The following is a 27,843-nucleotide window of genomic DNA, read 5'->3' as shown; positions in this document are numbered from 1 at the left end:
CCCAGCCAGATTCTAGCCTCACTTCTCATGTGGCTGTCAGTGGTCAGAGTCAGGGCTAAGACAGCTGTGGACATCTGAGACAAACCAATTATTCCAAGGCAACAGAGGCTAAGGCCCTTGCTCTCTGGAACCGCAGTGCATGAAAACGGAAGTGGATGACTTACTATCAACCCCGATCCTACCATCCCACAGAAACATACAGGTTCTGGTGCACTGCCTCCCACATAGATTTGGAAAAAAAAAACAAACCAACTGGTAAACACTTTTTATCCAAACGCTGCTCCCATCCCCAAGTCCTGAATGCTTTTCTAGCACCCTGATGTTGGCTCACCTCTGACAGAGGGCGCAGCTGGAAGCTACCTTCAAGTTCTACACCCCCATTTCCACGGCCCAAAGCCCGTGGCTGACTGGTATGTGAGGCCTACATCTACAACAGGAACCGTCTCTGAGGTATGCTTTAAGTTCCACATCGCCCAGTAGGCTCCAGCTACATGTGACCTTTCACCTGAATTCTTTCTTTGCTCAGGTTCTTCCCATCCCCCACCTGACGCATCCACCATCTAATGGGCCCTACTGGGAGCGATTCCTGAACAGGTCACTCCTTAGTTGCAGAGTCGGCTTCTTGGATTACCCAAATTAGGACAATTAATGTGGCTCACTATTTCATTAAAGCTGTTATCAAGGTGAACTCCTCTCTGAGCGGTCAGATTCGAGATGATTCCCAGTTACTTCCTTGTATCTTTCCTATGAATCTAAAATTCTGCAGCATGGATATATATTATCCATCCTCTGCACTGACTTCTGTTAGTGGAAAAACACAATTATTCCACTTTTCCTATTTTAGAGGTACGAAACTGCTCAGTGCTCAAATGCATGTGTATATTTGTTGTTGCTGCTAAAGAACACTTTGAATGCCACAGAAGACGTCTTAAAAGTGTTCGTTCGTGTTGTTTTCTTTCCACAAAAGGAGTTTGCTCTAGCTACTGATTACATCAGCTAACGGTTCTTTTTAAGAATTTTTCCCGTGACATGTATTCACTCAGAGAGCACGAGTGTGCCAGAGCATCCAGGTAGAGGTCAGAGAACAAGGTGCCAAAGTCAGTTCTCCCCTCCCACCAGCTCTGCTACGGGGACTGAACTCAGGTAGCCACACTTGGTCGCAGGTTCTTTTACCTGCTGAGCCATCTCAATGACCCAAAGTTGAGAATTCTAATCAACCCTTCCTATATTTAATAAATAAGACCCAATTCCAAAGCTTAAATCGAGACAAAACTACTGGTGTGGTTTTAAAATAACCTAAACTGTCTTCATTGTTGTAGAAGTACATCCACATCCATTAGCCCAGGGAGAAACGCTTTTCAACTCTAGTTTGAAAATTACTGCCAGTAAAAAGTAATCTGCCATTACTTTTTAAATCTTCCCGATTGTTGTACGTTGTGACCTCTGCACTGGGTTCTGTGTTAGTGGGGAAACACAGTTATTCCACGTTTCCCATTTTAGAGTAACTAACCTGCTCAGTGCTCAAACGTAAACATCCCAAGTCCTACACAAATCATCTCGCCAGGCTCTGACTTGAATTTCTAACGACATATACACATCTGCAAGTTGAAAACTGCCACTGTGCTGAAGAAATGTTCCAGAAAAGTTGATAATTGGGCAAATGGAAGCAAGACTGTTAGGAGAGTTCCTCAACTTGGTTTAAAAATAATGTTGGGGGCTTGCTGTGAGAGCACGTCTCCTAGGAATGTCAGAAGCCGCGCCCATAAGGTCTCACCACTATGACTGCCTAAGGAGGATCCCAATAAGGACAACGCCAGTAAACATGCCACAGTGGATGGAGGAAATCCCACAGGGTTTTGATTCTACCTGAAGACTCACATAACTAAGGAGTGCAGAGAGCAGAAGAGAGATAGTCCCCTCTACAGAAGAGGACGGCATTGTTTATCCAATGCCAAATGGTCAGCCCTGACAACACACATACAAGTAACATTACACAGACTGAGTAGGTTATATTAAGGAATATATATGTATATGTATGTATACACACACACATGCAATAATAATTGATTAAAAAGAGAACATGGACTTGAAAGAGATCAAGGAAGGGTATATTGAGGCAGTCTGAAGGGGAGAAAGGAAAGGAAGAAATCTTTCTATTATAGTCTTAAATTTTTAAAAGGTTAAAAAATAAATAAGTAAAAAGGAAAGAGACAGTCTGGAAAATAATATGGTGGGCTGAAGAGACAGCTCAGTGGTTGCAAGCTTATGATATTCTTGCAGGAACCAGAGTTTGGTTGCCAGAATCCACACTACATGGTTGACAACTTCCTCTAACTTCAGATCCAGCTCCAAGAGATTAAACACCTCTGGCCTCTGAGTGTAGCTGTCCCTCACAGGCATAGGCACACAGAGACACATTAACATTGACTAGCACATAAAAATTAAAATGAAGGTTGTCTCTTATTCAAGTCCATAAAACAGAAATGGGTAGAGAACCAGGTTGCCTTTCATTGACAGGGGTTCTGCATCTCGGCCAAAGAACACAATCATTACTTGAGCAAGTGTATCCTCTATTTACTCAAGAGAGTATGTGTATCACTCAGGGTGTCTTGGGGAGAAATTAATCTATTGCATACAACAGAAGCCATAGAGTGCTGTGGTTTAAACACTGAGGCAGACCAGTGCCATCCACACCCACTATCCTCTATCCTCACTGACCATATTCATGAAATGGGCCTCCACATTCTTCTATGGCCTTATATAGAACTTTCCTTTGTTGATAAATCAGTGTGTCCTATCCTGATTTATCTTCTGTTACACTGAAAGGTAATTATTCATCAGTGCTAGTCAATGTTGATGGTCAATTTGACACGATCTCTACTGTTTGATCTTAAGTGAATCTAGAGCCACTTATGAGAAAAGCATCCAGGAGTGCTTAGGATTATCTAGATTAGATGGACTGTCAGAAGACCTAACCTAACTTAAGGGAACACCATTCCCTGGGTGACTGAATTAGGAGAAAGTGGCCTATGCCAGCATTTACCTCTCTCTGCCTCCTGACTGCAGGTTCAATATGCCTCCACCCCTAGCTGTCATGATTTCCCACCATGGTAAGTCTAGAGGGAACACTAAAGATCAAGCAGAAAGGATGGAGCTAGAGGATGAAGAGGCGGGCCACAAAAAGACATGGTCATTGCACTCTTCAGCTCTGTGCAGCTGTAGCTACTTGTGCAGGAAGAAGACCTGCACAAGACTAGACCCATCGACATTTCATCAGGGATGGGGAAGAGAGCCATGAGGACCCACCCATCACTGAGGGACTATTGACACCTACAGTTCATGGGGGAGGGATGTTATTTTCTTCAATGCTGTACCCACTGATAAGTTACCCCTCACTCCATCAATAACTCCTCACCCATGCTCATGCAAGCAACCCTAATTCAACTCTGTGATTCCTACACACACTGAAAAGAAATTAAAGTAGGGGGTAGAATTTTTTCAAAAGAAGAATGTTATCAATAGATCAGAGTTAGGGAACTGGGACTGAAAATGGACAGAACTCATGGTATACATGTGTGAAACTTAAAGCATAAAAATTAAAATATTTTTAATCTATGAACAACAACAACAACCCTTTTCCCTTCGTCTCCCTTCAATGGCTTCCACCAGAGTATTTTATCATAATGAAAAAGGAAATGAACATACTACCTCTCTAAAACTCAAAACCAAGAACTATTACAAGTAATTCAAAGCCTGAGACCAGAAAAGCTAAGAATGTGTATTACACAGCTATTCACAAAGGCTGACTCCAGCTAGCTCCCCTGCCCGTCTGAATCCTGACTGCCACATCTGTGTAGTACATACCTTGTAGGGTTATTATGATGCCTAAATGTGCTAGTGTTTTAACTATCTTAGGTAATACTCAAAAAGTAGTAAGTACAAAAGGAATGTTAAATGTTATTGTAAATGACTCAATTCTCTGTGGACAGAATAACTCATAAGTACTTTCCAAAACAGGGTGAAATTATTCCTATGAATACACATAAACTGTATGTGCACGCACACATACACACAAACATACGAATGCACATACAGTTTACAAAAAGAGTTCTCTGGACCAATTTCTTTCTAACTCATCAATCCTAAACATTGGAATAATGAACCAAAGTATAGAAGTATCTGTTTTATCCCAGTAGGCTACTCAGATAAGGCACCATTTCATCCCACGCCCATTTAGTCTACATGTCTCAAATGTATCTACTCTGATCTTCTCTGTTGACAAGGATCTAGTCACAAAGGAGAGAGTCACCCAAGGCCTCTGCTCAAAATGCAAAAGGGAATAGGTTTAATGAATGTCTGTCCTGTGGCTTATGCTGTGATCACAGCAGAGTAGGTAGAATTGCCTTTAATCACCCCATCTTTCCCTGGGATGGAAAATAGGAGAGAAAACCAAAGGCAGAATCTAAATTCATTGTCCTCCCCAGAAGGGAACCTAGTTACGGAGACCATACCATCTTTAATTATACTCAAGGAAGGTGGACAAGGCCATGTGAGATAAGAACAATGAAAACAACTCATGTTCACTGAAGATTTAGTGCCAAGCACCACATTTTCTCCTCCTCCGTGTACTCAACGTCCCCATTCTGATATGCCTGTCTTAGGTTGGAAATCATGCCATCTCCCAGGCCTGGAAGCTTCTTAGTTGATAAAGAAATGAAAAAGTCCTCACTGCCATCTCATCTCCACCTTTCCTTTAATCCTGGCAAAAGAGATCCACATCCAGCATCTACTGATACAGAGATACCAGTCCCAGAGTCATTCAGTTGCTGTGACAAACGCTTAGCCAAAAGCAACATGGTGGAGGGAAGGGCTTGCTCATGTGGTTCACAGCTCCATGTTATCAGCCATCACTGCAGAAAAGTCAAGGCAGGAGCTTAAAGTACCACAACCACAGTCAAGAGCAGAAGGAGAGAGAAGTGTAACCCATGCCACCTGCTTGCTGGCTTCTGTGCTCAGCCAGCTTTACACACTCCTAACAGTTCAGGGCCTAGCACAAGAAACGGTGCTGCCCACAAGGGGCTGGGACAATTAACAAACAATCCCCACAGACATACGCATAGGCCAACCTCATCTAGATAATTTATCAACTAAGGGTTTCTCCTGAGTGATTCTAGGTTATACACATTGATGTTGACAACTAATCATCATACTACCACACCTGTGTAATCACCAAACTAGCTGGACCAACACAGTCTCTGCCATGTGCGATGCCACACAGGAAGGGGTAGTGAGGAACATAAAGATGAAATTCAAGGGCATCAACCCTTAGAAGATGCTGCCGGTAAGAGAAGGAAACAGGGGGCTGGGGATTTAGCTCAGTGGTAGAGCGCTTACCTAGGAAGCGCAAGGCCCTGGGTTCGGTCCCCAGCTCCAGAAAAAAAAAGAACCAAAAAAAAAAAAAAAAGAGAAGGAAACAAGAGAAAACCTTTTCCCCTAAGCCCCATAAAAGAAGAGATTTGGGCTCTTCTTCCATTGGTATCTCTCTGAATGCCAGTAAGTCTCTAAAAACTTTGTTCTGTTCAATGTTTAAAATATTTTCTTCCTTTTCCCTTGGGATGTGATGAAAAGAAAGGAAATAAGTGAAAAAGCATTTTAAAAGATGTCTGCTCAAGACAGGGCAGTTCACTCGGCATCTCTCGCAATGCCTCACAAACTCAACCTTGGTCTGTGGCCACATTTTCTGTTCTTCCTTTCCCTCCCATCTCTTCCTGTCTGCCCCTTCCTCCTGTGCTGTCCCAGCTCCTCATCACTAACAAAGAATGCATAAGTAAAGCATTAACTCAAAAGACCTGTGCCTCAAGTTTTGATCTCCAGGACCCTAAATCAAATGGGTAAGCAGTACTTTTCCTTTGCTGTCTTCTCTGTTAATGTTGGCTAGGAGAGAGATGTCTGGTCAGGCAGCTGGAGCAACTTTTGTAATTGACATTTGTCTGCATCCTCAAGGATGCATCGAGCGAGGTGGGAAAGAGGAAAAATGGAAAGGCAGAAGAACTCTAACTTCATCTTCTGCTTCCACTCTCTCCCAATTGGCTCTTACTAAGAACCAACAAAGGGAATCTGGACTTCAGTCCATGTAACTACAGACATTTGGTCTGTCGACATGATGCCACTCTGTCAGAGCAAACAAACTTACTCTCATACCTTCCAGAGATCAAAACTAAGATCACTGGGTGGAGGTTACAGAAAGGTGGATTTTCACCAAATCAAAGGAATTTGCTGGTTACTAATGATTTCTAACAAGGAAATGAACTACTCGATGTGTTAATAAATGCCAATCAAGGTATGGGAAAGTGGACATGGCTATTTTCACAGAAAACTATATCAGATTCTCTTCTGTGACAGTTGGTCTCTAAGGACTTACATTCCTGGTATCCATGCCCTCTCACCATCCTCCTGGATGATAAATCTGAAGCAGTCAAATACAAGTAATATAATTAAGAGGAAATGATGCCACACAGCTTTGGAGACTAGGTCATAGGAAATATCTTTCACTTTGGTCTTTTGGAGGGTTTGTTCTGGGGAAAATAGTCTCCACATGAGAAATGTCTCAGGCCATTACTCCATAAGAAGGTATCTACATAGCCATGCATGAAGGAGAGAATCTGTTTCAACTGTCTTATAGATGAATAAAGAAGTCATCTTGGGCATCCAACATCCTTATTTATGAATTCATCACAGGATTCTACCTTCAACATTAAAACCATTGTGGCCACATTGACACCCCAATTGAGAACTGTAATCTGACTGCATTCAACATATACAACTACAAGAGATCATTACAAAATATTGGTCTTAGTCTGGGGAGTATTTACCATACAAGTGTGAGGACCTAGGTTCAAGAACCCATATAAAAGGCTGGGTATGGCACTGTACTCCCCATGCCATCTCCCCCTAAGGAGACAGAGCTAGCCAATTCAACAAGTTTTAGGCCAACACAGAAAAACTATCTCAACACACTAGGTTGAAAATGCCTGAAGGCTAATGCCCAAGGTGACAAATAAAAGCCTCCACATGGACATATGTGAATATACACACACATTTGTATTTGTGTGGGGAGTGTGACTTACATATTAATTTTAGTTACCATGTTTTAGGGAGTTGGTGGCATAGCAATAGTCAAAACTATCAAGCTACTCCTGCCCATTTGTTCTCCATATCCTACCTTCCCCCCACAACACAGTCCCCCTTTTTCTCAGTTAATTACAATGCCTTTGCCTAATGAAGGCATCTAGCATATTTGTGGGCTCATGATTCCACTCTACTGTGACTACCACAGTTTCCTCTTGGGAATGCCTTCTCCTCTCTAAGTGACCAATCCCCACACAGACAATTAAAGAGGCCAAATTCTCCCCCTACTGAACATGCTAGATTTGATTGATAACACCAGCTATGCCCAGTGCTGGAGGCATTTACCATTACAAATATGTCTACCATATTCCTCAGTACTAGACTGTGCCTGCTTCCTGACTTCTGAGATCCCTGGACTCTGCTAAGTTTCATAGTCTTCCAGATTTTTGGAACTCTGTAGTTCACCTAGTATTGCTTTCAAAACAATTGACCGTTTTTGCTAATATTACCCAAGGAAGATTTCTGGCTTTCATAACCAAGACTAAACTGGAATTGTCTTTGACAAATCAGGCATCCTGACATCAGCATCAGAAATGAGCACCCAAAGCCATGTAACAAGACTCTTCAGATCAGTTTCTACTTGGTTCTTAAACCCTCCTTCTTATTCATCTTTTTTATCACTGCTACAGGTTGGCAACTCTTACCCATTACAATTCAACGACGCCTAGTACTTTTCCAACTACCCCTTCAGTGCAGGCATAGTGGACTCCAAAACTATACGGGTGCTATTACATGTCAACAAGCGCTTGCTATGGATACTTGTTTTCATGAAGGTCAGGTCAAGGTAGGCATTGTCTCACCTGTTTTCGAATTTTCTTTTTTTTTTAAACTGAGCTTTTGAGTTAATATCTACTTGTCAGTGAGTACATAACCTGTGTGGTTTTTTTTTTTTTTTTTTGTGTGTGTGTGTGTGTGATTGGGTTATCTCATTCAGAAAAATCACTCTATCACATATTACATCCCAACCACAGTTTTCCTGCCTTCCCTCTTCCCAGAGGCCCTCACCACACCCAGCACCTCCCTTCTCCCCAAGAACTATTCCTCCTCCATTTCCTTTCAGACAAGAGTAGGCTTCCCAGGGATAAGAATCTTCATCTATCTCCAATCTCTTTATGTACCCTAAAACTTCACCCTGCGAAATTATTTAGAACTTCCCAAATATAAATAATACTCTCTTTCCTTATGGCTCTGGCACCTGCAAATATTTTATCCTCCCTCCAAACCCCAGAATATACCTTCATCCTCATCAACCTAGGAAGTAATTACTGTTGAAAACTACCCATCACCTTCAAAGAACCCCGGTTGACCTTGATGCAGGGACCATAGTAGCTTGCAGTGCTCACAGCACGAGGGACTAACCAATAGGACCAGACTGCTCAGAGTAACTCAATATGACTGTCTCTCCTCCTCATGGCATGTGAACATTTCAGGAGACCAGAAGGTCCTTTACCTCTGCTTGCTGTATGTTTGTTTATTGCATGTTTCTCCCATGTTAGACTACAAGTTTATAAAGAAAACAATTTGCTTCCTGACATGTCTTCACATGCTAGGACTACACTGAGGTCCAGCATTTACTGTTGTACACATAGATCCTAGGGCAGTGCTGGAATAAAGCATTAGTTACTGTGTGTCCTCAGAGTGGGTGCTGGGATACCTCATCTTCCTGACTCCTATCTGCTGGGTGTCTTAGCAATATTCTTTACAAATTATTTCATGATGGTGGGACAATGAACAATAAGTAAGGGGAGTTTCCTAGAATTGTTTTACCACTGAGTGGAGCTTGGCCCAGTCAGGGATGGTATCACCCCACTCCCTTGCCTACCACTAACACATAACCTTTTCTTTGGGTCATCTGTCAACATCCCCATCCACAGCAGCTCCTGTCTTGCTTTCCTTCCTGTTCTGACTGCTTCTCGAGGCACACTGCCCACTTGAATGCAGGCTAGTCACACAGCAACAGTGACTAAATCCACCTTCACTCCAGCCTATTAACTCTGCTCCTCAGGGACCCACTTAGGCCAATTTGCCCCACAGAGAAACACCACGTGTCTATCTTCTGTCTGCTCTGTGGAAATGACAGGGGCCACGGATAAACTTACTCGACATTCCCGGCAGGTCTTGGTTAAAATCCGCTGGCCCTCAGCAAGAACTTTTCCTCCATAGATACATTTTGCTGCAAGAAAACAAAAATATAGTTCATGCCTAGTCATGCTATACTACAAAATGTCTTCAGAGTCTTCATCCAAAGCCAACAGATCCCACAGAGACATAGATTTCCTGAGTCTGAGCGATATTAACTTCTTTGTCTAATGTAAGCCATGGGAAGAGTAGCATGTATGGCCCCTGAAGTTCTCAGCAAGACCTCAGCTTTTTGAGTTTACTTTGCCTTCATAGCATAACAAAATTACTGGGGAAAAAAGCCAAAGGGTAAATTTTGGGCCAAAAGTTTTGTGGGTAGGTTGGTGTCCCTGTCACTCCACTGGAGTTCCTACCTGGCTACAGAAGATAGCCTCTCAGGCTCCATATCCCCAATGCTGAGAGTCACAGATAAGGTAACCACCACTGATTCTTGGATGTCTCCCTTGTCCCTGGTCTTTGTCTCATCCTGGAGATGTCCCCCACCTCCCCCTACCCATGTCACTTGCAGATTTCCATTCATTCTCATGGACAGCTGGCCATGCTTGTCCCTCCTACACCTGATCCTACCCCCCCCCAATTCCCTTCCCCATCTCATCTCCCTCCCAGTTCCCTCCCTCAATCTGCCTTCCATGACTATTTTATTTCCTCTTCTAAGTGAGATTCAAGCATCCTTGATTGTGCCCTCCTTCTTGTTTAGCTTGAGTCTGTGAGGTGTATTGTTGGTTTCCTATATTTTGTGGCTAATATCCACTTATAAGTGAATAAATACCATGCAAGTCCTTTTGGGACTGGGTCAGCTCACTTACAAGAAATGTAGGAACAGGGGATAGAGCACAGACAGAAGGGATAGTCAACCAATAACAGCCCAACTTGAGACCCATCCCATGGACAAGCGCCAATCCCTGACACTATTAATGATACTCTGCTATGCTTGCAGACAGGAGTCTAACATGGCTGTCCTCTGAGAGACTCCACCTAGCAGCTGACTCAGAAAGATGCAGGCATCCACAGCTAAACAGTGGATGGAGCTTTGGGCCTGAGACTCTTATAAAAGAATAGGAGGAAGGACTGTGGGCCCAGAAGGGGATAGAAACTCCACAGAAGACCAAAGGAGTCAACTAACCTGGACCTAACCTGGGGCTCTCAGAGACTGAACCACCAAGGCCTCCCTGCACATATGTAGCAGATGTTCAGCTTGGTTTTCTTGTGGGTCCCAAACAACTAGAGTGGGGGGGGGGGTTGCCTGTACATAGGACATGTTTTAACTGGGCTGCCTTGTCTGGCCTCAGTGGGAGAAGATCCACTTAGCCTCGCAGAGAATTGATGTGCCAGGGTCGTAGGCCCCCACACACTCAGAGGGGAAAGGGGTAGAGGGGAAGGATTGTGGGAGGGTGTGACTGGAAATGGGGGCAGTAATCAGAATGCAAATTGAATTAGTAAGATAAATAGGTAGGTAGGTAGGTAGGTAGGTAGGTAGGTAGGTAGGTAGGTAGGTAGGTAGCCAGCCAAAGAGTCTCACTCTCTCTCCCTTCCCCCCTTTCCCACCCCCGCCTCTCTCTCTCTCTCTCTCTCTCTCTCTCTCTCTCTCTCTCTCTCTCTCTCTCTCTCTCTGTTTATATGCTCATGAGTACAGGTAGAAACATATATATGTGGTAGCTTTATATCAACATCGGGTATCTTCCTGTGCCCCTCTCCATCTTATTTGTTGAGACAGGGTTTGGTACCGGTCCTGACATGCTCTGCTTTTCCAGAGCTGCCATTACAAGGCCATACCCAGCTATTTATTTGAGTACTGGGATCTGAACTCATGTCCTCATACTTGTTTTGATGCAGACCATCCTACTATCATGCCTCTGGGTAAAAGTGCATATGTTCTGTTCATCAAAACTTTACACAACCCTGAGGATCCCCCATGTGCTTCCTCATAATTCTGAGAGGAGAGTGCCCTGAGTCCAGATGCACTTCATCAAATTCAGACAACTAAGACAGTCAGGCCAACCTGGACAATTGTGACATCAGCACCCTGGAGAAGAGGCCTTGAGAAAGGTGAGTTGTGTGGGCTAACAGGGAGGGCAGAAAGTGGAAGTCAGCCCTGTAGAACATTTCAAAAAGAAACAGCTCAATTTAGATTCTGCCAGGGCTCAGTCCTTGGCTTCACTTGCTGACTCATTTTAAGCATTTGCAGAATATGTCAATTTGCTATGACCCCTCTCTGATTCTACTAGATTTTTCCAGCCACTTCAACAAGAAACGGAAAGCAAAGGTCTGATTGAACTCTTTCCTGGCTAGATAAGGGCCTTCTAGCCCCAGCTCTCTAGAGAAACAGAAATAAATACACACTTGCCTTTAGTTCATAAAACTGCCTCACCTCTCAGGCCTTCTCTGTATCTATTAAAGTTGGGTTGACTAACTTTGGTAGTTCCCTGGTTCTACAGTCTTCACATACTCACGCAACGTTCATGTTCATAGTCCTGTAAGCACCTGCACAACCTTCATACTCACAGAAAGTGAAGAGCCCAGAAACAAATGCTGGTTTACTTAACGTGTCACCTCTGTTGGGCAGAGCTCTGACATGCTGCCCAGAGCTCTCTGTGACAACTGACATATTTATACAGCTGTTGGAACAGTGTTACCCAACAGGCCTCAGACAACTCTTGATCTGTGTTGTGCTATGGAGAGCCACTTTGCCCAAAGTCAAGACTCCTTACTGGACTTGCCCAAATCTGATAAAGTAATGATAAAATGACACAAAGTCTTGCCTTCCTGGACTGACTCAGGACAACTCTGAAAGGCCATTCTGACTGAGGATCCCAGTGGGAAGAACTGAGGCATTTGCTATGAGTATCTTGTCACCAACTTCTTCTGCCTGACTCTGCTTCCTTCAGCACCCATTCTGATGGCTAACTGATCCTGTGTGCCTTTTCTAATAAAACGTGTAGAATCTCCACAGCAGACTGTTCCTGGTCAACTCCTGGCCTGCAGCAACCTATACCACCCAGCTTCACCTTAATGCTCTCTTCTCCATGAATGGCACCATTATCTACCCCAGTGCCTTCTCTGTGTACTTCTTACTCAATCTTGTGCCCAGTGAGGAACCAAGTCAGAGCAATGCTTCCTGCTCAATCTATGCTTCTCCATTCCTTACTCTGACAGTGTCCTCATTAAGACTATGAGAGTCCCTCTTCTCCTGTGCTACCAAACCTCAGCCTTCCCCAGTCCTTCCACAGACAACTAAAAAGGCACCATGGTCTGTCAGCTTTTCCTGACCTCTCAAAATGTCAAAAACTTACCAAACCCCATGATTTTACTCAAATATTCATACACCATTTATGTCACAGTTATGCTCTCTCTCTCTACCAAGCATTGCATATATTCTTGTCTTCTACAGAAAAGCTCAGCTCTCCATTATGCACCTCTGTCTTAGTTGGGGATACTATTGCTGGGAAGAAACACCATGACTAAAAGCAACGATGGGAGGAAAGGGTTTATTTGAGTTATACTTCCATATCATTGTTCATCATCAAAGGAAGTCAGGACAGGATCTCAAAAACAGGGCAGGAACCTAGAAACAAGAACTAACATAGAGCCTATGGATGGACGCTGCTTACTTGTTTGTGGCTCATGGCTTGTTTGGCCTGCTTTCTTGTAGAATCCAGGACCACCAGCCTGGGAGTGGCATCACTCACAATGGGTTAAGCTCCCCCATCAATTACCAATTAAGAAAATGCCTTACAGGCTTGTCTACAACCAGATCTTATGGAGGCATTTTCTCAAGCAAGGCTCCCTCTTCTCAAATGACTATAGCTTGTGTTAAGTGGACATAAAACTAACCAGCACGATTGACTCCTTGTCATCTTGACACCCAAGGACATCTCTATTAAGCCACAACCTTTTCTTTCTTGTTCATCTCTAAGACTGCACATTAATAAAGACACCACTACAAAACATTTTACAAACTTTAAGAATCCCACAACCTCAAAAATTCAAATTCTTTAAAAGTTATGTTTTGAAAAACATCCATTCTTTTAAAGTCCAAAATCTCTGTCAAACTCCAATACATCATTTTTACATTTAAAGTCTCTCAACTGTAGGCTTTAAAAAAAAATCAAAAAAAAATTAAATGTTTTCTTACTTCAAGAGGAAAAGAACCAGGCCACATTCACGATCTGAATAAAGTAAAACCAAACTTTAAAAGAATAAGTAACTCAATGTCCACTATCTGGGATTCACTAATGACCTTCTGGGCCCCTGAAAGGCTCACCTGCTGCATCACACATGGCTTGTCTTCCTATGTACACTTTGGCTGGCTCCACTCCACCTCTGCTGCTATTCTTGATGGTGATCCTATGGTTATCTCAAAAATGCTCAGTTCTTCTGCCGCAACGTGGATGCACTTTGACTAATCACCTCTCCTGAGCTCTCTTCACAGTGCCAAGCCTCAATTTCTTTCTCTACAATGCCTTCAATTCTGGGGATTCTCCTACTACTGAGGCTGTACACCTTCTCCAAGAGCCTATCCTGGCTCCTCAGTGCCAAACCGCAGCTGCTATTCAGGAACCCTCCATGCCTCCCAATCTATTACCATCTGGGTAACTACTACCAAGTCTGGCTGTCAGGTGAAATGTACAACCTTGGTCACCTCTGGAACACAGCTTCTGTGTGCTGACTTTCAGGAATCATTTTCCAGAAGAATTCACATCAATGATGCTAGTCTCTTCTTAATCACTGCTAAATTTTCAGCTCCAGCCAACTAGCATCAAGTATCCATGCAAAGGATTCGCTTTAGTAGTTCCGCTATCTTATTAGCCACAGCTAATTCTTCCATCCCAGCTAACCAGAAACAGATTCTCAACTCAGAATAGCTTGTTCAGCCAGCTCTTTTACAGCAACCAAGACCACCAGTCAGGGATGGCACCACCCACAATAGGCTGACCTCTCCACTATCAGTTAATAACCAAGAAAATGCCCAACAGCATTATCCTCATCCCAATTCTTTCTAAAACCTTTTTAATTTACTTATTCACTTTATATCCCTCTCACTGTCTGCCTCCCAGTCACCCCCTCCCATAATCCTTCTCCCCCTTACCCTTCTCTTCTGAGTGGGTGGAGTCCTCCTTGGTCTCCCCCCATCCTAACACTTCGAGTCTCTGTGAAATGTGGTGCACCTTCTCCCACTGAGGCCAGACAAGGCAACCCAGTTAGTAGAACACATCCCATATACAGGCAACAGTTTTTGGGATAACTCCTGTTCCAGTTGTTTGGGACTCACATGAAGGCCAAGCTGCACATCTGCTACACACATGTAAGGAGGCCTAGGTGCAGCCTGTGTATGTTCTTTGGTTTTTTGTTCAGTCTCTGAGAGCCCCAAGGGTCCACATTAGTTGACTCCTGTGGAGTTCCTATCTCCTCCAAGGCCTGCAATCTTTCCTCCTATTCTTCCATAAGAGTCCCCAAGCTCCATCCACTGTTTGGCTGTGTACACCCCAATCTTAAATCTAGACATTTTTTCAATCTGACTTCCCTCCTCTCAATCGTGTCAGGTTGACATAAACATAACCAGAATACCATTCCAACGCTACACCCATCCATTTCTATCTACCCATCCCTTTTGATAACTTTAACATATACCCACCCTTCTGTTTCCACCCTTCTTACATGCATAGCCATACATTTCTACCCTCTGAACATATATACTTACTTATCTATTTCTGCCCTCTCAAACATATATGCCCCAATCTACACCTTCCCCGCTTATAGCCATCCACTTTAATCCTCTCAATAGATAGATAGATAGATAGATAGATAGATAGATAGATAGATAGATAGATAGATAGATAGATAGACAGACAGACATAGATCCATTTTAATAATGCCCCATCTTCTCTTAAGATGCTTGTGTGTGTGGGGTGTCTGTCTGTCTATGTGTCTGTGTTGTATTTGTGATATAAGTGCTTAATTAGGTGGATAGGTACAGGGTGGGAGGGTGCTCACATTTGTGAATGGGGAGGCCCAGGTGAATATTAGATCTCTTTCCTCTGTTGCACTCACCTTCATTTTAACATGTTTACCTAAGCTGAGGAGCCAGTGACTTTCAGGAATCTGCTTGCCTCTGTATACACACATGGCTGGTGTCACAGGTTCATGCCACATTGTCCAACATTTCCATGGGCTCTGGGGATCCTAGCTCTGATCCTCTTGCTTGCAAAGTGGGCACTGCACAGACTAAGCCATCTCTCCAGACCCAAGAAGTTGTTCTTGAGCCCCCCCCCGAATCCTAATTAACTCTCCTACATGCTGTTTCCATTGTTCTTTGGGCCACACCCTAGAAGAGCATCTATCACATTGCATCGTAACTACACATAGAGCTTATGTCACATTGGATCTTAACTATACGCTTAATTTTACATCTTCCCCGCTGTCACCTCCATGAGAGTCAGAAGTGTAGGCATAATTGCGAATCCCACCTCAAGCCCAGTGCCTCTCTGGGCTTATTGTTGACTAAAAATGATAAACACTGCTTCAACTTCAACCTAATGAGCTCTAGTGAGGAGTAAAAAATGACAACAAATCCCCTGGCCTGCTAGGAGTTATTTCTGCTATTCCATGTAGTTTCCAACATCCCAGAGTTTCAGAGCAAATGAGGCAACAGTAACAACACCTAAATAAAGGGATGATACAGCTCCCTAGGTGATTCTTTCCTCGTTTCTTCATTTTAAAAAATCTCTTTTATGCCTCAATGTTCTAGATAAATCCATGACTGTGACTCATTGCTCCAAATGACACTCTGGGTCCGCCCACCACCCCATTCATTGGCTTACACAGGAAGAACCCATCTCCAAGACCCTGGGATTCCTGTCTGAAAAATTCCCATGCTTCTAAAGACAGCAGCTGACAACTCGGCAAGGCGGCTCGCTCCAGAGTGACAGTTCTGCTAAACACACTCCCATCCACGCTGCCATCTGTTTCTTGGCATGGACTGGGTGATGCAGAAATTCTTCCCTTCTTTCCCTTTGGCCCCTTGTCTCTCCACAATGGTATTAACACGCTTGCTACCCTGTCTTGAAACATTCGGCTGGCTCCTTCCTTTTTCTGTCAGGCTCATCCAGAACTCCTATATGGAGATAAAAATGCCCTACTGTTTATGCCACACTCAGAGACACATCCTGCATCCACCGGGCCACTATAAAAAAAAAATAAATGTCTGCTGAATTTTATGCCGTCAAATCATAGGGAGCTTTGGGAACTGGGGGATGATATCAGCCTGTGTCTGTATGTCTCCATTACTTGAGGCTGTGTCAAGGTGCAGAAAGTTCACATGACATGGATGCCAGGAGTCCACAAAATAAACTCAGACAACTTGTGGGATTGGAAAGTCCCCCTGCGTTCATATTCTCCCCTACTGCTCTGATAACATCCCTTCTTTCGCTGTCATCTCCTTCTTTATGTATAACATCAGTCCTCATTATCAAACCTCTTGATCTGCAGCCAAAAGACTTATTTTTTGATGTCTGAGGAAATTCAAGTGCAAGGAGAGTCAGGCCCTACTGCCTCTGGCTGGGCACTGGAGAATTCACTTCTACAGCTTTCAGTGTGAGCAGACATGCACATGGATACCTGGAGCCCCTCATGGCACACCAGGGACGTGCAAAGTAAGAGTATTTCACAGTGTCCAACCATGAAATTGAAACCCAGTCCCAGCACACACTTCCTCATGATGTCAGAAACAAGCATGTCGGGCATTAAGAGACAGTTTATTGTTCCTCCTGCACTCCCCGACACCCGTGCCTTTGGATCTGACCTTGATTTCTTGAATTCAGGGGCTGGACACTTTGGCCACATGGGTGCACACTGAATGAACAATTGACAGGTGCTGCTTTTGGTCTTCCTGTCAGATGCGCATAAGTGGTTCCTCTGTCCACATTCAGATCTTCATTACCTCACACATGTCAGCCATCCCTGGGCACTTGGTGACTTTGACATAGCACTCTGCTTTATACTAAAAGTACCTGGCTGATCAGAAGTACTAAACACCCAAGAGTTCTCCCTTCCTCAGTAAATTACTTTGGTTAGCTTCTCTGAGTAAGATACCCACATCAAGCCGGGTATCACCAAGGCATCTCCAACCCACAGATGTCAAACAGAAGGCATGATACACATAAGCACACACCAAACTGTTTCTTCCCTCTGCCCTGTCTCTGTGCTTCACGTGGCTTGTCTCCTGTGGGCTCCTGTTCAAAATGTGGCACCTGCTCTCTCTCGCACAGACACTCCTGTAAATCAATGCTCGCATGCCAGGTCCTTTAGCTGTCACTCACAGCCCTCCCTTCTCTTCCTCTCCCCAGGCAGTCTGGCTGCTTGCCCCATCACCTTTATATGGAAGATGTCCAAGTCCCAGGCTTGACCACTGCCTCGAGCTCTGTTAACACAATGTCCTTTCTTAAGTCACTTCTCTGAGTGTCCCATAGCCTTGCTTGAAAACTTCATTTAAAAAAAAAACTGTATCTATATCTGTGCACCTGTGTAAGTTTATGTATGTACCACATGCGTGTTGGTGGCCAAGAAGGCAACAGGATATGAGAACTGAAGTTAGAGGCCATTGTGAGCTGTGGATGCTCAAACGCTCACAGAGCAGCCGGTGCCCTCATCCACACGATGCCGCCCACCACCCACCTCCCTCCAAAAAAACTTAATTTTTAAAAATAACCTTGTATTTGTTTTTTATTTTTGTTTTTTAATTATTTTTCCATTAATTAATTTATTTATTCGCTTTACAACCCGGTCTCAGCCTCCCTACCTACTGCCTCTCCTCCCAGTCCCACCCTCACAAATCCCTCCCCCAATTACTCTCTCCTCTTCTTCTCACAGAAGGGGAACCCATCCCCCCTTGGGTACCAACCCACCATGAAACATCAAGTAGCAGCAGGACTAAGCACATCCTCTCGCACTGAGGCCCAACCGGGCAGTCCAGCTAGGAGAAGGGGATCCATGACAGCCCCTCTTCAGTTGTTAGGGGACCCACATGAAGACCAAGCTGCTCATCTGCTACACATGTGTGAGGCCTAGGTCCAGCCCCTGAACACTCTTTAAAATCCTTAATTTTTTTTAAATTAAAAACAACTATTCTGTGTTTAATTCTATGTGCCTTTTTTTTTAACCTATATGTTTCCATCTGACAGGTATGCTCTTACTCACACAGATACCTAAAAGGCTCTTACTCCTTTCTACATAGCAGCTAAGCTGCTGCTTGTGAACATTCCTAGACATGCATGTGTCCACACAACTCCACAACTATAACTCTTCAATTATGGACACTGGAACTTGTGCCTGGCTCAGTGGGAGCTTCTCTTTCACAACCCAAAGCGGACGCCCAAACCCAAAACTACCTAACAGAGATTTCTACTTAAAACCTAGTAAGAAATAGAAGTCTTCCGGGCCAGAAGTTCTCAACCTTTTAACTTTGTAATCTATTGTGTTCATATTCCCACTCAATCTCCGAGCATCTAAGTATCATCAGAGTCACTGAGAAGATGAGTTATATGTAGCCAATTTGATCTGCATTCCACATAAATACAAAACTCTGCTGTTACCATTATGTCATGCTTCAACATCTTGGCAAAAAGTGGGCAACTTTCTGGGATCATCTTGCAACTCAATAATTCTCAAATAAACCAGAATACAGAAAAATGTCAATCTCGCTAACATATAATAAAGAGAATTAATTATATGTAACCAAGGCCTTAAGGGCCAGCAAGATGGCTCAGCAGATAAAGCCACCCACTGCCGAGGCTGATATATAAACTCATTTCCTAGACACACACAGCAGAAGGAGAGAACCGACAGCCAGTGATGTCCTCTGAATCCCACATGTACCTACACACACACACACACACACACACACACACACACACACACAAAATAAATAAATAAATAAATGCAAAGGAGTCTTGAAAGTGTCAATTTGGGGCCCAATCATTCTACACTGGACAATCTTATATTAAAGAAATTCAAAATAATCAAAAATGTGTTTTTGTTTGAAGCACATTATCATGGAGTCATTATAATAATGAAAAATGGGAAACAACCTAGACCTTTGATAACTGGGAAATGGTTATACAACAGTGAAACAGTAGGAAAGCAAAATTCAGTAAAATAAGATTCATTGTATTTAAAACACATCTAAGTGATAATGGCTAAGTCAGCCAAGCAGAATTTATCAATTCCATTTGTGTTTGCTTGCCTGCTTTTTTGGTTGGGGGATGTTTTCTTGTTGGCATTTTTGAGACAGAGTCTCATGTAAGTCAAGCAATCCTCAAACACACTATATATCTGGAGGTGGCCTTGAACTCCTAACCCCTCTGCTTCTGTGTTCACAGTTCAGGAATGCATGTATGCACCACCCAGCTAGGCTGCCACATTTCCACCCAGAGGTTTTTCTCTCTGTTTCAGTTGCTTTTATGATGCTTTTATCCGCAGGCCTTGTAGTCAGCCAAGGTAGCTTGGGATGTCAGTAGCCTTCTGGTCTAGGGAAACTGATTCCCTCTAGGCTGGAGCATCTGATAAAATGGGGTGCTAACAGTGTAGGTTACTTTCCCATGAGAAGCCAATATATTGAACAGAAGTGTCCAGCATAGTACAGAGCATAGCAGGCACACGCAGGGCTCTCCCCGTCTTAGTTTACTTTGTGCTCTCTGCAATGGTAACAAGAGCACCTTTCTAAGTTCTCTTTTTTATGTACACGTGTGAGTGGCTGTATATGTATGTGCACCATGTTTGGTACCAACACCTGTAAAAGAAGGTGTCACGTCCTGTGGAACTGAAGTTACAGATGGTTGTGAGATGCCACGTGGGTGCTGGGAACTGAACCTGGGTCCTGTGCAGGAGCAGCCAGTGCTCTTAACTGCTGAGCCATCTCTCTAGGCTGAAAAGGTACTTTTTAATCACTGTTACTTGGGTTGGCCAACATGGAAAATAAATGTTTCAGCGTTTCAAACTAATTTCATACTGAGAGTTCTAAAAAGGGCACCTTAATAACAAGAGATCTTTCCAAATCCTCAGAGAAACTAAATACACAATTTGACCCTTAACTTGATCATTTAAAATAAAAAAAAAGGACCAAACCACATAAGCCTGGGGTGTGGGGGGGGGTGGAGGGAGGGGTGTCTTATGAATTCACACATCAAGTCCAGCCTAGTCTTAGTACCTGGAGAAGTGAGTTGGTCACTTCAGAGGTAAAGCATGGGGACAGTAATTAGGGTGGGTTAGGCGCTGTTTTGGAGGAGGAGGAATCTGCACACAGTGTCTGCTACAATGATGGGAACTGAACCATTCGGCCCTTTTCTCCAGTATCAGACCAACTGCCACTGCTTTAACTCACAAATGTTAGTCCTGAAACAGAGAGAAAATACCTGGAAAAGTACAGAGGACCACTCTGACCCCTGGTGAATACTTACGTCTGCAAACTTTACAACACTGGCCGGAAATGTGCACAGGAAGTGAGTCTGGGGAACAGTTGAGCGGGGGACAGGACATCCTGCGGCACTCCACGGCACCACTCTGAGAAGGGAAAAACAGAGAAAGGGGTCTCTGAGGTGCTCTTAACACGTCTATCTCGGAGGAAGTTTGCCTCACTTCCCCAGGCCCTCAGGGAGACAGGGCAATGTGGAGAATTCCCAGAGCCGTCCACAACCACGAGTGAAGTATTCTCTCTGGCCAGAATGAACCTCTGTCACCTCAATTACTTTTCTGATAAACATCCCTGGCTTCAGCCACCTGCCCGTGTGGACTAAGTAGATTAGGCAGAAAACAAAAAGCCTATTTCTATGAGAATATAAATAACACCTTTAGTAGACCTTGTCAATCATTTTTAAGTCTCTAACAATCCATGTTGTGTTTTCCTGGGCAAACAACGGCATTCTTCAGATATTCATCAGGTAATTTCAACTGGACAGGGTTTACTACTAATCTGAGGTGAGGCTCTGATGATTTTTCTGAGACTAAAGGAGTCTACAGATGATGGATATTCCATAAAGCAGGGAGAGGTGGATGTCTGTAGTTCTCAGGGACAGACACCTTGCAAAAAAATATAACACAAACACCGAGAGACTAAACTGTTAAAAGTTTATGGTGGGGGCTGGAGAGGTGGCTCAGAGCTTAAGAGTGTGTACCACCCTTTCATAGGATCTGAGTTCAGTTCCCAGCATGCATGCTGGTCAACTTACAACCACTTGTAACTCCAGCCCTGGGAGAACCCAAAACGTATGGTTCCTGTGGGTACCTACACTCTCACCTACACACTCACACAGTGACGCACATGAGAACACATCATTGAAAGTAAAAGAATTAAATCTTAAAGTGTGTACTCTAGGAGAAAGAATAAAGAGAAGAAAGCTCCCTGTAGGCCTGGAAATCAAAGGAATCTCTGCCTCCCTCCATACCTGACTTTCAGACTCCAGACAGTAAGTTACTTAAGCACAAAGTTAGATTAAAGAGTATAGAGAAAAGAAGACTTTAATTTCTAAGTATTTGTGAATTGCAAGCGTTACGAAAGGTGAGTGGGTATATGGGAAGTAACACTATGTGTTAAGTAGCATAACCACAAGTTCTTCAGCCGACCTGTGTCCTGAAGAGAAGAATTAAGCTAGGGGCTTACTTTGCACGTGCAGTTCCTACAGTTGTCACCATCCACCCAGGAGTCTTGGTCCCTGTAGAGCAGCCCACTCACTTGGCAGGTCTTCTCACAGTGGCAATTTTCCAGTTGACCAAGTCTCGTCTCTGCATAATTCAGCTGCAGAAAAGATTTAACGGCTGTAATTTGTGTGATTAGATTGCACTGTTCCAGCAAAGCTAATAGTAATAAGGAGGGGAGGGGGAATCCAAGGAAAGAGGGAAAAAAATCGCTGAGTAGTTTCCTGACTCTTAACAGAATCTGTTTTCTGGTTTTCACGCAGGTAAAATCACACTAAATTGAAGACATGCTGTCTCCCGTGGTCTAATGAACATCAAATGAGACATTAAATGGTGTCTCTGGAGCCTCATGGGTATACATGACAGCGTGTGCTTACAGCACAAACCCACACAGATGTGCTGGCAATGAGTGAGTTCCCGGGAATTGATTAGGATGCTGAGTAGAGATTTAATTGGGAGGCCTCGTGCGCTCACATCTGTCTCTTACCATCCTCTCTGTGCAGTTTGCAAAAGTGAAGGCATAACTTCCTCTCGAATGAAAATTCTGGGGGCTTGCAACAAGAAAAGAAAACCAGGAGAGAGTTCAGGGTCTTTCCAGATCAGTGTCCCTAAACAGAATTCATTTGAACATTCAGAGGAAGGTCAGGGGAGGCTGAGTAAACCATAATTGAGATCAGGAGGATATGGTTGGTTGACTGGCTGGCTGGTTGCTTGGTTGGTTAGTTGATTAGATTAGTTGGTTGGTTAGTTGATTAGATTGGTTGGTTGGTTGGTAGGTTGGTTGGTTGGTTGTTGGTTGTTGATTGGTTGGTTGACTGGTTGGTTGTGGGAGAGGGCCAGAGACGGTTCAGTGGGTAAAGCACTTGCCAGGCAAACGTGAGGGAGTGAGTTCCATCCCCATCACCCAGGTCAAAGCTGGGTGAAGCAGTTGTCTGTAACCATGGTGCAAGGGAGATGAAGACAGATCTCTAATGTTCATTACCAAGGCTAGCTGAATTGAAGGACTCTTGATTCAAGGGGAGACTATCTCAAAAAAAAAAAAGATGAATAGTGGGAGAAGAAGACATGAGCTTCTGGTCTTGAAATACACACACACACACACACACACACACACACACACACACAGGCACACACAGAGGCACACACACCAACATGCATGTACACACTTCTCTGGGGTAGTCGTTCATGCTATTAACCGCAGATGCTTTAATCTACAAATTCCAAGGGAATATAAAGCTCAGCCATCCTCACGAGGAACTCCTGGGAGTGATTATCTTGGGTGGCAGCATACTCGTTACCTCCAGAGGAAAGCCTCCGTTTAGTTAGCTCAACATGCTGAAACAATCCTCTTGATTCAGAAAAGAAAACTCTTTCCCCTTTCCCTGATGGATGGTTCTTCCTTGACTCCATCCTGCACAAGCCTTACCTTCAAACCTTGAAGATCCTCCTGCCTCAGCCTGCCCTTGGCCCCATCCTAAGCAAGCCTTGTCTTCAGATATCTGAGGCCCTTATGGCCTCACCCTACCCATGGCCACACTCAGCACACTAGGTTCCCTTAAAATGTTCTCTGCCTATGGTTCCAATTCTCTATCTGAAATGTTCTACGTTCAGCCTACTCTAGTTTTCCTGCAAAAACACAGCATAGAGCCAAAGAGTAGTTCCATGGTAGTATGCCTGCCTGGAATGTATGGAGCCTAGTTTTATTCATGGCCACATACACACACACACACACACACACACACACACACACACACACACAGAGAGAGAGAGAGAGAGAGAGAGAGAGAGAGAGAGAGAGACCTCCCCACGCCCTACCTCCTTCACATAAAGTGTCATCATGAGAAGCAAGTACCAATTCCTAATTTCTCTTTTCTTTCTAAATCACACCTTGACTACCAATGCTTTGCATTTGTTTCCCTTAGAGAGCAGAGCCGCCTTGGATCCAACAATGACAATTTCAAGCCAGTATCTTAGGTATAATGGCAAGCTTGGGAAACATCTTTCTTCTATCGTGCCATCTTCCTTTTATCAATATTTTTATTGTGCAACAGTTTTATACACTTATATAATAAATTTAAGTCATATTCACAGGCAGCCCGTTCTCTTCCCTTATCTCCTTCTCTCTCCCTTGGGAACCCTTTTTCTTAACAAGGCCCCCTCCTCTTTCCATGGCTCTTCTCGATGTGTGTGCGACTCCCTGAGTTAAACTGTAGCTTCTTACCCAAGCATGTGTAGGAGGTTCACCAGGGCAGGAGCAAATCACACTATCCCACTGAAGGAAACCAGGTGCACCCTCAACAACTATCAGCTGCCAACAGTCAGTCCCATGCTCTCTCCTGTGCTTCTGAAGAGCACGACTCTCAGAAAACACAGTCCATGTGTATTCTAATCTATGCCATGGACCCTTGTGGCTGTTTCTGTCATCCTTTTCCTCCATGCACTTGTAATTTCTCAGGGGAAGGTGTCCTTCGTTACCTCCTATGGTGAGCTGCAAACGTTAGAGAAAGCAGACACCTCAACTACCTACGTGCTGGATCTGAGAACTTGCTTTAAACTCCCTACAGGTCCTTCTAATATGTACGATTTTACTTAAAGCTCCAGCCTAATTATAGAGTTTCTAGAATCTATGGTAATTAAGATCTTTGGGAATTCTTTAGGAAGCAAAGATAAAATACGTTTCCAAGAGTCTGGCGAGGTTAAGTAACCGAGCTGCATATACATCAAAGATAATGAAACGACAGCTCATCACTCACTATATTTATTCGATCTATTAGCCCCTGTAGTTTCTACGTGAGCTGGGGATGAGCAAAAACAGAGATGAGTTAGACATGCCTGCTAAAGGTGGCTCCAAATGGGGCTTATGACCTCAACGGGAAGTGTGTGTGCCTTCACCTTAAAATTCTAGAACAACTCTTGGTGTTTATGTAACACCAAGAAGGAAAGTCCTTAGAGACCCCATGATCTGAGGGGGAGCTTTACCTACTGAATTTCTGTGATATGGGAGCTTATCTGAGGTCAGCCTTTGAGATGACCTGTGTCCATTCAACAAAGCTGAGCTATGTCCATCCATGAGGCGCCAGCCCTAAGAATACTTCATTATTAATGTAATACATTTTGTTTCCCTGTCTGAACTTTCTTTTGACTTTTAATGTTTAGTTCTGTCTAGCAACATGAAAAAGGCCTAATCTGTATAATAGGGAGAGTGTAATAAACAGATAACAAAGCAAAGGGATATTAAGGTAAAAAGAAATCTAATTTTTCAAAGGCATTTAATATGTAATCTTGCCTACTTTTCCTCTGCTAAATCCTATAACAACAATAAAGGAGAAAAACAGCTCTGAGTCAAAAAAATTGAATTACATTTTCTGCTATTGGTGGGAGCATACTGAATTTATACAAATTCATTTTGAAAAGCTATTTCTACACAACTGCCTCTCTCTGAGGATGCCTGAGATCCCAGCTAGATACAGTTTCAGGTCTGCATCTCCATTGTGTTTACCTCTGTTCTCTCACTTATCTAAGCCACCACAGACTGACTCACTTATTCTCAGCTCTACACACATTGGAAGACAGACAGCAGAGGGCTTTTTCACAGAAAGAGGTCAATGAATGGATCCGAGTACATTAGTCAGACAGTAGACTGACTTTCTGCTTTGAAGTACTATGTGGTGCTTGCTATATGGATGGGAGAAAATGTAAATATCTTCTACGGTTAAACCCACAAGCTTAATTGGAAAATCATCACTGAGTTCCTCAAACAAGAAAGGTCTGGGGGTTGGGGATTTAGCTCAGTGGTAGAGCGCTTGCCTAGCAAGCGAAAGGCCCTGGGTTCAGTCCCCAGCTCCGGAAAAAAAAAAAAAAAAGAAAGGTCTCAAAATTAAATATGTGATAGTTTGAAAAACTCTTCTCAATGGAACTTGATTTGTCTACACGGATTTCGGAGAGACAAACGAAATCAAGAAAGTCCAACTCTAGGAGCTGGTGAGTTGATATAACAAGTAAAGCTGCCTGTTGCCACGCATAAAAAAAACTGAGTTCCAAGTGATGGAGGGAGGAACTGACTCCTGAAGGCGGGCATTGTGCTACATTCATATGTATACATGCAAACTTAAATAAGTAAACAACATTTTCAAAAGGAATTCCCAGTCGTAGAAAATCTAGCTAGCCCTGATTAATGTCTTAGAATTCAGTATCACAGAACCCCCCCAAAAAAATCAAAACTAAAAATACCAACAAATGGGCTTAATGTAGGAAAACACAGTTCTCGAGGAACAAAGTCCAAATGACCAATATGCATATGAGAAAATGTTCACCCTCATTGGGAGGGCTGGTTTGAAATTGTCAACTGATCACAATCTAGAATTTCCTGGCTTGAGAGTCTAAGTGAGGACTTGTCTAGAGTAGGTTTTCCTGTGGGCATGCCTGTGAGGGATTTTTCTTGACTTGGTTTACTGAGGTGTGAAGACCCACCCTGAATGTGGGCAGCACCATTTTCTGTGCTGGACACTGAGCTAAATGTCAAGGACTGAACACGCACACGCATCCACCAGTTCACTGCTCTCTGCTCTTGACTGGATTGAATCTGACCAGTTGCTTCAAGTTACTGATGCTTTAACTTCCCAGTTAAGGATGGACTGGAACCTGAAACGAAGAGCTAAGTGAGCCCCATGTCCTTTAAGTTGCTTTTGTCCAGGCCTCTTATCACAGCAACAAGAGACAAAACTAAGACTTTAGCCATCTGAGAAATGGGCCGAGAGAATCCATCTCACCCCAGTCAGAATGGCAGCTCTCAAGAACACAAAAGCAACTGCTGATGGGTGTATGTCAAAAGGAACCCAGTACACTGAGTGGGAACATACACTAGTTCAGTTACTATGGAGATCAGTATGAAATTTCCTGAGAATAGACATACTAGATGGGCCAGCTATGCCACTTCTCAGTATTTACCAGATCAGGACACCAACCACAGAGAGACTTGCATATATATGTTCTCTTGTATCACTGTTCACAAAGCTAAGCTGGTAAACCAACCACGGTGCCCAACAACAGAGGAATGGATACATAAAATGCATACATACATACAATAGGATTCTTTTTCAGCCATAAAGAATAATGAAATCATGTTATTTACAGGGAAAACAGGGATGCAACTAGAGATAATCACGTAAGGAAACAAAGTCAGTCTCAGAAAGGCAATGTTTTACTTATTTTTCATTTGCCGTGATAAAGACCTTAACCAAAAGCAACTTGAGATGCCAAGGTTTATTTCTGCTTAGTTTACTGACTATTATGAGAGGAAGGCAAGGCAAACTCAAAGGAGGAACCTGAAGGCCAAAACTAATAGATTCTGTGAAGGGGTGTTGCTAACTCACTTCCTTCCATGGCTTGCTCAGTTTTCTTTTTTATATAACCCAGGACCACATACTGAGGGGTGATACCATGTTCTAGACTTGCTCTCCAGAAGAACTTTGAGGTTCCACTGTAACCACGCATGAAAGTCCACATATAAAATATCATATAAAATATCTTTTCAAGTCCCCCTCTTCCTGCTGCAGATCAAAGCCCTGATACCTAGGAGATGCTGCTGGCATTTGTGGTGTCTAGCCACTGAGGAAGCTGTGCATTTTTTAGAGATCCCTGGTGGTTCCTGGCTTACCAGTATGAACAGCAGCCAATGCTCACTGAATATGAATCATTATCCTGCACCAAAGTCATGGGCTGATGTCAGAAATAATTATCTCTATAGATAGGGATGTGGCAGCCGGAAAAGTCCAATGGCTTGTTCAAGACTAGAAAAATCAACAACAATGACAAAAGAAGGCTTAGTCTCAG

General features: G+C 43.5%; 1 protein-coding gene across 4 annotated transcripts in view; it reads right to left on the bottom strand.

The window, feature by feature from the left end:
* The window catches only part of Nell1 (neural EGFL like 1), an 890,282-nt gene that overhangs the window by 624,343 nt on the left and 238,096 nt on the right, over positions 1-27,843 (bottom strand). For all 4 annotated transcript variants that reach the window (XM_087593733.1, XM_087593736.1, XM_087593740.1 and 1 more), the window contains 3 exon segments: positions 21,977-22,111; positions 20,778-20,880; positions 9,288-9,361 (listed from right to left, as the gene is read on the bottom strand). In XM_087593733.1, the coding sequence (XP_087449859.1) occupies positions 9,288-9,361; positions 20,778-20,880; positions 21,977-22,111 (312 nt within the window).

This window comes from Rattus norvegicus, chromosome 1 (assembly GCF_021556685.1).
Source record: "Rattus norvegicus strain SHRSP/BbbUtx chromosome 1, alternate assembly SHRSP_T2T, whole genome shotgun sequence".
Lineage (NCBI taxonomy): Eukaryota > Metazoa > Chordata > Mammalia > Rodentia > Muridae > Rattus > Rattus norvegicus.
The sequence above is the reverse complement of the archived record's forward strand: the minus strand, read 5'-3'. Positions and strand labels throughout refer to the sequence as shown.